The sequence below is a fragment of the Pan paniscus genome, chromosome 8 (genome assembly GCF_029289425.2).
Source record: "Pan paniscus chromosome 8, NHGRI_mPanPan1-v2.0_pri, whole genome shotgun sequence".
Taxonomy (NCBI): domain Eukaryota; kingdom Metazoa; phylum Chordata; class Mammalia; order Primates; family Hominidae; genus Pan; species Pan paniscus.
Genome location: NC_073257.2, coordinates 106,104,771 through 106,119,625, shown reverse-complemented (window position 1 = coordinate 106,119,625; position 14,855 = coordinate 106,104,771). Strand labels below are relative to the sequence as shown.

The window sequence follows — 14,855 nt, the reverse complement described above, 5'->3', positions numbered from 1 at the left end:
TACACTGAAAATTTTTTAAAAAGCATATTTGAAACACCAAAAAACATGTAGCTCATTTTAATCAGGGATGCTATCAAATGTTTGCATTTAACTCCTGAGTATAGTTTTTTCCTCTTAGAAAAAAAACTATAACTACTTCAGGATATTCCTTACTAGTATTATAATCACAAAAGCCAAAAGGTAAAAAAGAAAGCAACAAACCAAATCTGCAAAAAGAAGAGCAATTTATTCAAAAGCAAGTATCCTGAAGAATATAATAAGTGAGACGTTTTCATCACATTAAATGTTGATACATAATATACCATAGGCCATTGCAAAAGGAATGAAAACAAACATCTAATAAACTCTCAGGATACCTATCAAGATCTTGTAGATTAACATGCAAAAAAAATCTCAAAGCTGAATTGCACAGCAAGAAAAATAATTTGTATCTCTATAGTTAAACATTTTAGGTTAAAACATTTTAGAAACTTTCTTAACAAGGAAAGAAACTTCTCTGATCTTCTTTGTAAAATGTCTCAGAGGAATTGTATTTTGGCTAACACTGCACAATGGTGCTAGTAAAGAAACAGTCCCCAGGATTCCATGCATTAAGAACACTGGGGGATTTCTTAGACAACAAGAACCCTTACCTGGTCTTCTTTAAGCCTCCAGCATCCACATCCATCCTTTAACAAGGTAAAATTGGGTACCTCAGAGAGCGGGAAGAGCCAACCAACCTTCAAGACAGCTGAGAGCGTGCAAAGCCACAGCTGACAGCCTGCTTCCCTCTCCTGGGGCTCTCTGCCTAAGAGGCTGCACAGAAACCAAGCCTGGTGCCAAATCTTAATCCCTTTGCAGAATCTCACATGGAGCTGCCTCACCTCTTCCATTCCTGCAAAGTCTCTTCCTGCTGCACTTCCTTCTGAAACCATTAATCACCACAACGACCCACTGAATGAAGCCCAATCTCAAACCACAGTGAAAAATCCTGCAACGTGCAGGGTGATGAGTGTTTACATTAGCTGAAATGAAATGATGTAATACCCAGAATCGAGGGAGGGCTGCGATCCAGAGTCAGGGCATTGCAAAAACCTCTGTGAAACATAACTTTTCTACATTACAAAAAAATGTCCTTGCGTTTTAGTAATCTGGCTTCTGTAAATTTAGGATTACTTGGATTTTTCTGATCTCATCAATTTGTTTTCCAAATAGAAATTCAGAACTTCCCAATCACTCACTGTTTTAGTCAAGTTTAAAAAAAAGGGTAGCAAATAGAACCCAAAGTGTATACATGTGCAAAGAACTCAGTATCAAGGGAATAATAATAGAAGGCAGCCATCCAGGTATGTGGGCACCTGCCATGCTGCAGAATAGCAGAGCCTCCCAAGGGTCTAAGTGCCTTCAAAGTAAAGACAACTCCTAAGAAAGACAGTATTTGTTTAAGCCAGTGGTCCATTTTTCTTCCTATAACCGATGATGAACAAGAAAACCCAGGAGTTCCTAGCCCTATTATTGATGGGCAACTGCTATTGATTACTTTAGGATCTTGTGGTCCATGGTTGGGGTGAAACAGGAGATGTGAGAGGTCGTGTTTGTGAAGGGAGGGGTAAAAGTCTGTCAACAGCACCTGCTTGGAAGAGAGACCTGGTAAGGCTTCATTGCAGATTAGAGGTTAGCTTGAGACTAGTGGAGATGCCAGAGGCAGAATATTTGGTTTGGATGTATTACTGATCATAATAGTAAATTTTAAGAAGTGTTTATCCTGTGCCAGGCAATGTGTAAGCACTTTCATGCATTATCTCATTTAACCTTCACAACAACCCTATGGGGTGGATTCCATTATTGTTCCTATGCTACAGGTGAAGAAGGTGAAGCTCAGAGAGATCAAGTAGTGGTAAGCTATTAAGTAATGGTACCAGGTTTGTCGGCATGCTTCCTAACCACCAGTTTGTATTACTTAGGCCAGCTTTGTGAGCTACACAACCACAGCAGCATGCTCAACACCCTGCAGAGGGACAAAGTGTTGCTGCAAAAGGGTGTGCAAAGCATGTGCTGTGGCTCCCCAAGTGCATATCCTAAATTCTTGGCTACCATTGTCCAGAAGTGCCAGTATCTGAGCTCCTGGCCTAAATGCAAGGCCCTTGCAAGGAAGGTGGCACCTCCAAATGTAGGGGTAAGTATCAAACGTCACATGAAAACAGCTCTGGCCTGGCCCAGTTCTGTCATGAACCAATGACTTTAGTCAGTCCACTTCCCTTTTTGAATCTCATTAATATTAGGAGGTTGGGGACAGGCATGGTGGCTCATGCCTGTAATCCCAACACTTTGGGAGGACGAAGTGGGAGGATGGCTTGAGGTCAGGAGTTCAAGACCTTCCTGGGCAACATGGTAAGACCCCTCCCCCACTGCCTCTACAAACATTAAAATTAGCTGGGCATGGTGGTGTGCGCCTGTAGTCTCCGCTACTTGACAGGCTGAGGTAGGAGGATAACTTGAGCCCAGGAGTTTGAGGTTACAGCTGTGATCACACCACTGCACTCCAGCCTGGATGTCAGAGCAAGACCCTCTCTCTACAAAAGAAAGAGAAAATTAGGAGGTTGGACTTAGATGGGCTCTAGGGTTCCTTGCAGAATACATTTTCTATGATAAATGATTTTTCTTTTCTTTTTTTTTTTTTTGAGACAGGGTCTCGCTCTGTCATCCAAGCTGGAGTGCAGTGGCGTGATCACAGCTCGCTGCAGCCTCGATCTCCCAGGCTCAAGTGATTTTCCCACCTCAGCCTCCTGAGTAGCTAGGACCACAGGTGCAAGCCAACACACCTGGCTAATTTTTAAAAAAACTTTATAGCAACAGGGTCTCACTATGTTTCCCAGGCTGGTCTCGAACTCCTGGGCTCAAGTAATCCTCATGCCTTGGCCTTCCAAAGGGCTGGGATTACAGGCATGAGCCACTGTGTTTGGCCAGCAAATGATTTTAAATAATGTGACTTCTGGGTGAGTTATTTTTTTTAATCAGAATTTATGCATCCAAACAAGAATTTGCTCCAATATTACAAGAATACTAATCACCTCCATTTAGGCACTGTGCTTAGGGCACTATGTGAATATTCCACTTGTCCTTATAATAGCCCCAGTAAGGCAAGTATTATTATCTCTATTCCACAGATGAGGAAATGAAGGATCTGAGGGAATGAATGATTTGCATAGGGCCACACAGCTGGTCAAGGGGACAAATAGGGACTGGAGCCAGACCTGTGAGATTCCAGAGCCCGCTGGGCTGCCCATCATTCCAACAGTGCTCCTGTTACTCAGAGCAATCCTGAGACACCTCTTGGATTCCTTTCAATTCAACCCATACGTTCAACTATAATAAATACACACTTTGAACATCTGCTCCGTGCTGGGCACTGCAGAGAGTGTAGACATATGGGCCTATCCTCCAAGACCCCCACCCTAGTGGGGAAAACACAGGCAGAAGGAGGTAATTCAGCTGCAAGAGAGATTGGACAGTGTTACAACAGAGATATAAAGGACAATGGGAGCTTGGGCAAGTGAGAAATTGCTTCAAAATTATCCAAATTACTGCTAATATGCTCAGCGGTCATAAATATCCATCTTTAAAGGGTGGATGTAATTTTGGCTTACAAGCAAGTCAGAGCCAAGACTAGAAAATAAAATGGGTCGTCAAGCTGGGCAATACCATTTTTGGTCACAAGCTGGGTGTGGCTGTAAAATAAAAGTGAGATAGATTTTACTGTGTGACCCAAATCAGTACTAAAGGCAATTCCTAAAGGGCAGCTCCAAAAATGTTTTGAGCAATGATACCATCTCCAGATTAAAGAGCCACCCAAAGAGATTCCAAAAGACAAAGCTTCCCCAGCACAGCACTTAACCACACCAGAAGTCACTGCCTGCAGAATAATCACATGCCTGCCTGCTCACTGTGAGCTCCCAATCAGCAGGTCCCCAACGAGCTTGCTTGCTGCCGTGCCCCCAGGATCTGGCATTGTACTGGGCACAGGGGATGGCTCAACAAATATTTGTTGACTGAGAGATATTTTGAACATGCAAATTCTCGATTATTTGTTTTTTAAAATTGTATTATTATTTGGCCACATCTAGACATCTGCATATTGACTGTGGGCACATTGCCAGTTGAGCACAATGGCCAAATGAAGACTATACTTACCCAGTCTGTCTTCCAGGCCAGGCCCTGGATGATCAGCCTGCTCGTGACAGGCTACTACAGTTTCCCATCCTGCCCTTGCTAGTGGCCGTTCTGGCATTCAGTGCTAAGAGAAGTAAGTGCAGAGCACTGAATATTCCATGGGAACTATTTAGGACTCGTGGTCAAATGGGCTGACTAGTTCCCCCTTTAGTGCCAGCCCTGGAAGTCAGGCAACCGCTGGGGAATGTTTCTACAGACTCATCAGGTGTAGGCAGGGTGCCTCAATGGACATGTGGAACACCCTGCAGCCCAGCTGGCCTCCTAACAGTCCTGTCTGCAGGAACTCGGGATGACTCCTCCAAGCACAGCTCTACCCCCATACACACTCCAAAATATGGACTGCCTCTGAGACGGCACAGATTCCTCAAGTCAGTACCAGAGTTCAGAGTAGATCTCAGGATAGTCAGAAGCCAGAGAGGGTTTTCCTGCCTTCTGTGGTCATCAATTCTCCCCTCCTCCTCCTTGTCTTTTTCTTGGTTGTTTGACTTTGGTTAGCTTACTAGTTAGCCACATAAACAAGCCAGTACCAGATGGGGCAAAGCCTCTCTGCCACTAGGACCCCCAAAGCCAAAGAATTTTGCAGGGTCTAATGTCCCCCCAAATCCTGCCTGTCCTCATTTTAAAATAAATACAATAATAGTACCCCCAAACACAAGATTGTTGAATGAGAAAATATACATAAACTACTTAGAACAGTGACTGGTCCAGAGTAGGTCCTTTATACATTTTATTTGTTATTGTTGTTGTAATTTCATACTCACTAGGGGCAGAGAAGGAGCCAGCTGACAGTGAGGAGGGGTATTCATGCATTTCTGCATTTATTTACTATGTCATTCTGCATGGGTGATTTTTCCTGTTTAATGCCACAAATGGATTTGATGTGGCTTCTCCATTAAAGTACATAAAATTAAACAGCAACATACAGTTTTAAGATAGATTTTGAGACCTGACTTGTTTGAAGGAAGCCACAATTGCTGGTCACTGCATTTAGCTCTGAGATTCTTGGCAAATGAAACAATAACAGAAATACCCTGAGGTGTATCATTGGCATTGTCCAATCAGAAACAGTGTGAAGATTCAAGCAGCAAGAGAAATTTTTCCCTGGCTCCAAATTTTAAGAGGAATTTAAAGCTGGGATGTATGGACACCAGACAAGATAAAAGACGAAGCCACCTCTTGACTCATGAAAGATGCAGAGACATCTTTCCAATGGCCCAGACTTACAACGGCCCTGAGGGCTCACATTAAACTGTAGCTCAAGACAAGCGTTTATGGTTTCACAGAATGTCAGCACAGGAAGGGCCTCTTAGTCCAGCGCCCTGGTTTTACAGAAGAGGAATAGGTGGCCGGGGATGGGGGCCTGAAGAGGCAGACTAAAGAGGACCAGACTCAGCTTCCAGTCCAGTTCTTCTCTACCCCAAACTCTTGCCCTCTCCCCTCATTTCTTACACCAACAAAAAGAAGCTTCCCTCAGGCCCTTCCTTAGGGGAAATGGCAAAGCTATGGCAGCCCCTTTCACACTGTGGGAATCCCTTTTCTTTAAACTTGGTCAAAAATAAATTTGAAAAATATTTAAATTTTCAAAGTCCAGACTGGAGAGCTTCCAGGTGGCTTTAGGAGGCTTGGCTGCACAGAGCCATTCTCAGTCTAAACTGTTGGCAGCTACTGCTGGTTGTCGAAGCGCACTCCCTACTCCAAAGTCCAACTTTAAAGGATTGTATGTTTTAGCAGCTACCATTCTTAAAAGCTTTCTAAGCACCCCACGGTGCTAAGTGCCCTATGTGATAGCCTCCTTTAATCCTCCCAATAATACTATGTGGAAGGTTCTATTATTAAGCCAGGACTTGAACCGTGTCCACTGAGTCTGGAGTCCAAGATCTTAACTACAAACTCTCAGTTACCTTTACAGAATGAAAGTCTTTGCTAGGCAAGAAAAAAGTCGGCCAATCGTTACTGGCAACAGGCCCCTGTTGAAGCAATAAATTTTCTGAGGCCAACACTTGGCAAATGTCATTCAGACTGTACTTGGTTATCCTGAAGTTCTGAGGGACTCTCTGGAAAGATGATCTTAAAATTAGGATAATTCTTTAATTGTGGCATACCGAGCACAACATCAAAATGAAGGCTCCAAAGTCCAAGCACACACTATACCTAACAGGAAAAATACTTCTAGCGAATCAGAGGAAACTGCTGTTGGCTATCTTTAGGCCAGAAATGAGAGGGGCTGCACAGCAGGGCAAATGGGTGTCTGGGTGCAGGTTCTGGTCTATCACATGCTAGTGTGGAACCCTGGGCAAATGGCTTATCTTCCCTAGCCCTCAGTTTCCTCTTCTGTAAAAGGAGATGGTAACAGTGCCTCCTTTATAGAGTTGTTTAGGGAACTGTTAAGCATATGTTGTGGGCCCCAAAAAAATGGGCTGATGAAAACGACAGACGCATTTATACATCAGAATACAGATTAATTATTGGAATCAGTAATCTTAAGGGTCTTTAATTAGGTACTGCTAAACATTTGAGGCAGTGTATTTTTCACATACACCCTGATGTTATTTTATCCAATACACACCTTTCCAATTCACAAAGCAATTATGGTAACATATGTTATGGGCTCACCTTAATTCCTAACAGCACCCTTTATTGGCAACATTTAGATTCTTGACCAAGAATCTGATGCAATGCAAACAGAGAATGCAAACTCCAATTCTCTGTGATTCCTTCTTATCAGGAGCTTGGTTGCAAAAAGAAATAATCATAGAGAATTGCCAAAACTATGTTCAGCTTAAATATTCCTCTTAAAATTTTAAATTAAACCTTTTGATCAAGTCAGATCATCAGAAAGCCATATACCTAAAAATCTCTGTATTTTTGCTTCACATAGAATTGCTTTTAATGAATTTGTTCAAATGTTTGCCATTGGTTTTTCTACAATGTCCTGTAGTTTTCAGTGGATAAGTCTTGCATCTTTTTTGATAAATTTACTCCTAATTATTTTATTGCTTGGATGATATTATAAGTGGAATTTTTAGAAATTTTATTTCCAGATGGTTCATTGCTAATGTATGGAAAAAATTATTAATTTTTGTGTATTGATCTTGTATCCACCCATTGGCTTTTATTGACAGAAATTACAAATAACATTCATTCATTCAAAAATACATTATGAGCACCTACTATGTCTCAGGCACTGTGCTGGGCTCTCATATATGATGAAGAACACACCCCTCAAGGAGCTTGAGGTAAAGTAGAGGGGAATGTAGTCACATGAGGTGCACTCCCACCACTGAGAAGATGCTGTAAGCGCTGTCCCTGTGATCGCACAAGGCCCCTCCCTGGGGACCAAAGCACAAGCTTCTCTCCAGTCCCGGGAGCAGGAAAAGCTGAGTATCCCCCTAGCAACCATTCTATTTTCATCTCGTGCCCACTGTGAATTGTAGAGCTGGATAGGTTTTCTTTGCTTCAGTTGCTAGGAAGCTTAGGATTATGTGGTGGCCAAACTCTAGCCAATGACACTAAGGCAATAATTATTTTCTGTTTTACCATATTATTTCTCTTTGTCCTAATTTTCTCATCTTCTTATTTCACCTTGTTTTAGGTCGATCTTTGTAAGGTGCCTCAGCTTTTTCATGGAGAGAGGCTGGGAAGGAAGGCATTGCAGTTACTTGTTAATATTCCTCAGAATGTTAATTTACTATGAAGATCTACTCCCTGTAGCTGAAGTTCCACTGAGATGTGATTATATTACCTGAGCGAATGCTTATATTATCTGGAATAAGAACTGTTTCATACTTACAAGGTTCTTTAATCTACTCTTGGCAGGTCTAAATTAAACAAAGTCTATTAGTTTTCTTCAGACACACTGGAAGTGCTTCTCTGGCATCACTTCAATAAAATTTCATGCCTGCACAAGCAGGCAAGGTGGAAAAGGACACCTTTCCCCCAAGTCATCTGAGACCAAGAGGCAGTATAGGCAGTTGGACTCTGAAGTCACTGGGACCAGGGTTTGACTCCAGACTCTGTTAATTACCTCCTAGCTGTATGATTCTGGAAAGGTTACTTAACTACTCTAAGCTTCAGTCACTTCATCTATAAAGCTGATACAGACCTACATTATTGATTATTAGTGTAATCAAGTTAAGTAAGGTTTAGCAAATGCCTGAGGACATGTCTATTTAATACCATACTAGAGGTACTAGGCAGTGTAATAAGACATGAAAAACAAGCCAGTGGTATAAAGATAGCAAAGGAAGAAATATACTCAACTGCATACTGCAGCTTGGTTAAAATAGATTTCTACCTAACTACAAAAATAAATTCCAAATGAATGAAAGGTTAAAATGTAACAAACAAAACATTTAAAACATTTTGATGAGAATACCTTCACAATCTCAGCATAAGGATTTCCTAAAATATAAAAAGCAGAAATCATAAAGAAAAATGTTCATTAGATCACAAAGAAATTTAAAATTTCTACACAACACATGATAATATAAACAAAACTAAATGAAAAGTTATGGATTAGAAGTTGGTATTTGTAACACATATTACAGGCAACAGAATAATCCAAATACACAGAGATCTTTACAAACCAAGAAGAAAAATAAATAGAAAAATGGCAAATAGGTAAAATGGAAAAAGATAAAAACATGTAATTCATAGAAGCAGCCCAGGTAGCCAATAAACATTAAAAATGCTCAACTTTACTAGAAATCAGTTAAATATTTAAAAAAACAAGATTGAGATAACATTTCCCACCCATAATCTAGCCAAAATGTCAAGTTTCCTATTTACTTTCATTTGCAGGTGTTCCAACAATTCATGTGGCAATTGTCCACACAGTGGTTAGCTCTGAGGGGAGAGGAGAGAGTAGGAGCCTCAACTGTTTCTGTAACATTTTATTTCTTTGAAGCAAATACTGCAAATGTTTCCACCTGCAAGTCTGGGCAGTGGGTACATGGCTATTTGTCATAAGCTCCTTGTGCTTTCCTAGTATTCTGGAAATACCCATAATAAATAAACACAAGCAAACAAACTATCTCTAAAACAACCTGTTGATATTAAGAAACAACAGAACACAGAAGTGCCTGGATAACTCTGTTTTTGAGAGTGCAGGCTGGGCCTACAATGGGAACAGTGTAAAGGCTGGTGAAGGGGGCCAGTGAAAAGCACAGGTGAATGATGTGAGGAAACACACATATTTCAGTAAAAATGTAGATCTGGAAAATAAAGTCTAAAAGCAGAGAAGCTGACTCGGAATCCAGAGAAGTACAGGCCTCATTTGTTCATTCACTGCACAAATAGTCATTGCACTGAAATGAAACATTTTACTTGGTCCCTGGGCTAACAGCATGTCCAATCTCATGGTAGAGACTGACTCATGAAAGAATCACGACTAATAGCTGATCTTAGCTAGGAGAAGGGGTGTGGTGGTCTAGGAAGGCTTCCCTGAGAACATAAACTGAAGTTAACAACCAGGTAAAAAGAGGGTGGTAGCTAGGAGAGTGTGTCCCAGACAGAGGGACTAGCACATACAAAGGGCCTGAGGCAGAGAGGAGTTTGGACCTGTGAGGTGTTCATGCAGAATCTAAAGACATCTCAAGGTTCAGGGGTGCTGTGAGAATGGGCATTTAAATGAGGGACTAAGGGGAGTGTACTTAGGTCTTTCTCAAAAACCAAAGAACCAGAGAGAACTCATCAAAGGTGAAGGACGATGGGTAAAAGGCTGAAAGACAGCTGAAAGTAACAATAAAAACCTAGCAAGCCAAGAAATAACAGGAGTAGTTAACTGTCCTGCACACAGTTCATACCCTGGGATTCCCCATCACAATAGTAAAATCAGCTATAAACTTGAAATGTTAAAACAAATCAGTGGATTGAGTTGCAGAGGACACAGTGGAGAAGGAACATCGGAAACTCCTCCAAGGAAGGAATAGGAAAGTTCCTTGCATATGCTTTTTGGAGAAACCTCGAGAGCTAGGAGGCAGCAAAGGGAATCATGTCAGCAACAGCTAAAAAACCAACCTAGAACCATCCTTCCTGGACTCTACCCCAGGCTAAGCCTGTCACATACAAAAAATTCAGAAGTCAGAAATTCCAGTTGGCTTAGGGCAAGAATTTTTTCTGAGGGTTCTTGAACTGGCTCTGCTATAAAGAATAGAAGATAATATGTTTTTAAATTTTTTATGTTAAATTAAATTTTTTTTTAAATTATACTTTAAGTTCTGGGATACATGTGCAGAACGTACAGTTTTGTTACATAGGTATACACGTGCCATGGTGGTTTGCTGCACCCAACAACACATCATCTACATTAGGTATTTCTCCTAATGCTATCCCTCCCCTCGCTCCCCACCCCACGACAGGCCCTGGTGTGTGATGTTCCCCTCCCCTTTCATAATGAAAACCGACGTCTTCTTGGGATTAAACCAAAAGAAATAAATATAACTCAATGCTTTTCCCTAATTTCATGTCAATTCCAGGCTCCAGAGAGGACATTAATGTTTTCTCATTTCAAATAATGCTTAGTTCTTTGGTGGGAGAGCTTCGTGACCTCAGATTTGCTCCAATGCTTTCTCTTAATGTTGTGATGAAAATATCCACTTGACTCAAGTGACATTTGCCTATTTGCCATCAAGTCCAAGTGTAGCCCCTTGAGAGAAAAAGCAACTTGGGGCTATTTTTTTTCTCAAAAATTTTGTAACGGCTACCAATTACAATTTAATTAATTACAATTTAATAGAAATATTAAAACTCTGTCCACATTGGGGAAAGTGAATTCTAATTACACCGTGGAGGGATGTAGCACCTACAGCTGCAGATTTGGGTTCTGCCTCTTCCCAGATGTTACTTTGCACACATCCTCGACTTCCAGAAGCCCATTCCCTGCAGATAAACTAAGACAAAAAGACTACCTCCTAGAGGTATTGTTGTGGAGGTCAGATTTGGTAATGTTTGCTAAGCATGAAACACAGCAAGCATGCAAAATGTTGTAGCTATTGCCAATCTTTTAAAGAATGAGCAGGCCACACATGGTGGCTCACGCCTGTAATCCCAGCACTTTGGGAGGCCAAGGTGGGTGGTTCATGAGGTCAGGAGTTCAAGACCAGCCTGGCCAAGATGGTGAAACTCATCTCTACTAAAAATACAAAAATTATCCAGGCATGGTGGTGGGTGCCTGTCATCCCAGCTACTTGGGAGGCTGAGGCAGAGAATTGCTTGAACCTGGGAGGGGAGGTTGCAGTGAGTTGAGATAGCACCACTGCATTCCAGCCTAGGTGACAGAGCGAGACTCTGTCTCAAAAAAAAAAAAAATGAGTAAAAAGTGATTTTCAAGACGATGATTCATGTTTTCTGAGGGGCTAATTTGTACGGAAAAGCACAAGGCAAGAATTGCGACCTGAAAACATGCAATTTTTCTTTATAGGACTAAAATCACCTTTAAAAGGAGGTTATAGATGCTGAAAACAAAATCACTGAAGTCACCACAACCTGCTCATTTCAACATATAAGAATTATTAAGGACTAAATGCTGCACATCACTATAATATTAAATTCCCGAGGCTGCCATTCTAATGCAAACAAATCTATCAGATGGCAATGTTTGCCAAAAAGCTGAAAGAGCTTTAGAATTCAATTCAGATATTTTTAAAAAGTCAATAAAGTGCCATATTATGTAACTACATCATCAGAGACTGAGACAGTAACCCATAATCAAATAAAGATTTCTGCAACAGATATCTAAATATTCGCATTAAATGTAATAAATAAAGACTAGCCTCACACAAGTTCAACTAAGGTTTTGCCACCAAATCCTGTGTTTGCTGTGAATTTTTAAACTTTGTTTTTAGGTCTTTTGCTTTTTGGAACAGCAAATTAGGGATTCTGGGTGTAAAAGAGCACTTTTTACTTTTAAAATAAAGTCCCTATCCTCAGATATTTTAATTTTGTATCTTTATCTCACAGAAACAAAATCTCAAAGTGCACAAAGATGTAAACCAATATTTATTCCAACACTGTTTTTTGTTTGTTTGTTTGTTTGTTTGAAACAGTGTCTTGCTCTGTCACCCAGGCTGGAGTGCAGTGGCACAATCATAGTTCACTGTAGCCTTGACTCCTGGGCTCAATTGATCCTCCCGCCTCAGCCTCCAGAGTAGCTAGTACTACAGATGCATGCCATCATGCCCGGCTAATTTATTTATTTTCATTTTTTTGGCAGACTTGGGGTCTCACTATGTTGCCTGGACTGGTCTCAAACTGCTAGCCTTAAGCGATTCTCTCACCTCGGCCTCCCAAAGGTCTGGGATTACAGGTGAGATGAGTTGGAAACAACCTTAAGTGACTGCCAGTAGGAAAACATTAACATAGGATGAGAAATTCACACTATAGAATTCAGTGCACCATTGCAAAGAATGAGGTTACCTAGCAAAGGGTTTCTCAACCTCAGTACTAAATATTAGGGGCTGGATAATGCTTTGTGAGGTGCTATCCTGTGCCTTGTAGAATATTTAGCAACATCTCTGGCCCCTACCCATTAGATGCCAGTAGCATCCCGTCACCCCAGTTGTTGACAACTGAAAATGTCTCCAGACATTGCCAAGTGTCACCTCGGGGGCCAAACTGCCCCCAACTGGGAAACACTAGAGCGAATCACATTCATAGGCAGCCCTGATACACTCATAAGTGCACAAAGCAAAGAACAACACTTGTTACATAATGCCTGTTTTATTTCGATGAGATATATAGTTGTTTATGTTATAGAAAAAGTCTGGATAGGTATGCAAAAAACAGTTAATACAATGAGAAAGTGGGGGAACTGTGGGTGGGAGGCTTTCCTCTTGTACTTTATCCATTTATGTGCTGTTTCAGCTTGGTAGATTTTAATTTCAGAAATGTAGTTTCTGAAAATAAACATGATACACAACTTCATGGTAAAGACAAAGGTTTAAACGGGTGGGATGGGAGGAGTCTTGTAAAAGGATGTGTGGTCAGGATAGGAAAAGCCCCCCTCAAGGTGGGTGTCCAGCAGAGCTCATGGGACACCCACGGCTGCCAGCAGCTGCTTCCAGCACCCTGGCCTTCTAGGAGGCTGAAACCATTATCTGACCATCAGACTGGAAGTAATCCAGTCTGCAGAATAACAGTCCTCCAACTGTACACTCCAAAATTCTCCTGAGGTTTTTTATTTTTTTCCTTCATGGCAGAAATTAAAGGAATCCTGCCAGGATTCAGCTGAAAGAGCAAGTGCTGAAAGATTCAGTTCTATTTCCACCTACTGGTAGGAAAAAAGACAACCATGCACAGCTCAGAAAAGGCGGCACAACCTCCAATGCTCCACTCACACTGACCCCTCCAACCCTGGAAGACCTTTGTCCTCTGAACTTGTACTGCAACAAAGCAACATCTCAGAAATCACCTGACAGTAATGTAAGTGTAACTAGATTCAAAACATCTTGAGGTGTCAATCAAATCAACCAGGGTACAGTTTTTATAACATCTGTCTTTACTCTAGGCCAGGAATTCTCTCAAGAAAACAGATAATAACCTCCTACTAAACACTCTTCTCTCTAATAAGGATATCCCGTACCCCTTTTATTTATTTAGCTCTTTTATGAGGCTCTCCAGAGCTACCGCAGAAGCAGCTTAGCATGGAGGTAACACACACACAGACACACACACGCACGCACACACACACAAACACACACACAGGCCCAATGGTCAAAAAGACTTGAATTTGGGTCTCAGACTTTTCCATTGACTAGGATTTGGCCTTGAGCACATCACTTAACCTCTCCAAGGTGCCATTTCCTCTCCTGTAAAGTAGGCATCCTAATGGTAACACCTCACAGGGCTGTTGTCAGGATTAAATGAGCTCATGTATTCAGCACGGTACTTGATGCATAGGAAATAAGCATTAGCTGTTTTTATTACACAATAATTCCACTGACTTCCACCCATTTTCCATCTGAAAAACTGAGGCAAAGGGTGATACTCAAGAGCAAGGAAACTCTGAACAGCAGAACGCATTCTGAATGTGACCCAGGTCATGCTGCAGGTCTCCCCAAACTCCCTGCCTTTCCCAGTTCACTCAGGAAGAGGATATCATCTGTTGTCATAACAGAAGTGCCAGCATACTTGTCTCATGACATGCATATTTCCAGTCAGATGATCCAAATATTCCCTTCATTCAAACAAAGGTAGCCTCAGCTCAAAACAGCTAGACACCGATACCAATGCTTTCACCCAATGTCACTTTTACTGTAAAGAACAGAATGCCAGCAGTTTAATCAGTAGAAGTCAGCAGTAGAATTCAATCTTCCAATGTGAATGACTCCCTAAATCCACATTTACAAATTTGTCACCTAATTTTACACCAATTATGTGTTCTCAAGTAAACCAACATGGACATTAACATGTTCAAACAAAATTAAAATTCTACTAGCCCAATATTTTTTCGATGTCTTATTGATGTCAATCATTTGGAAAGGATGCATCTGCCACCTACTTCGTATTAGATGGAGGGGAGAAGAAGGTGACAAGGCACGTGCTGCCCTCAAGGAGCTCCCAGTCTAGCTGGGGACATGGGCACGTCCCTGACTAACTAGCCATTCTGCTAAAGGTGCAAAAACAAAGCACTACAGAACCGAGAGGAG

General features: G+C 41.4%; 1 protein-coding gene across 6 annotated transcripts in view; it reads right to left on the bottom strand.

The window, feature by feature from the left end:
- Positions 1-14,855, bottom strand: part of PLCE1 (phospholipase C epsilon 1) — a 337,648-nt gene that overhangs the window by 241,568 nt on the left and 81,225 nt on the right. Inside the window, exon 1 of one of the 6 annotated variants that reach the window (XM_057298957.2) lies at positions 633-986. The exons of 4 other annotated variants lie outside the window; for them this stretch is intronic. In XM_057298957.2, the coding sequence (XP_057154940.1) occupies positions 633-914 (282 nt within the window). In that variant the 5' untranslated portion in view covers positions 915-986. Of the gene's footprint in view, positions 1-632; positions 987-14,855 lie in introns of those variants that run through there. One more of the 6 variants, XM_055093162.2, reaches the window with a different exon arrangement.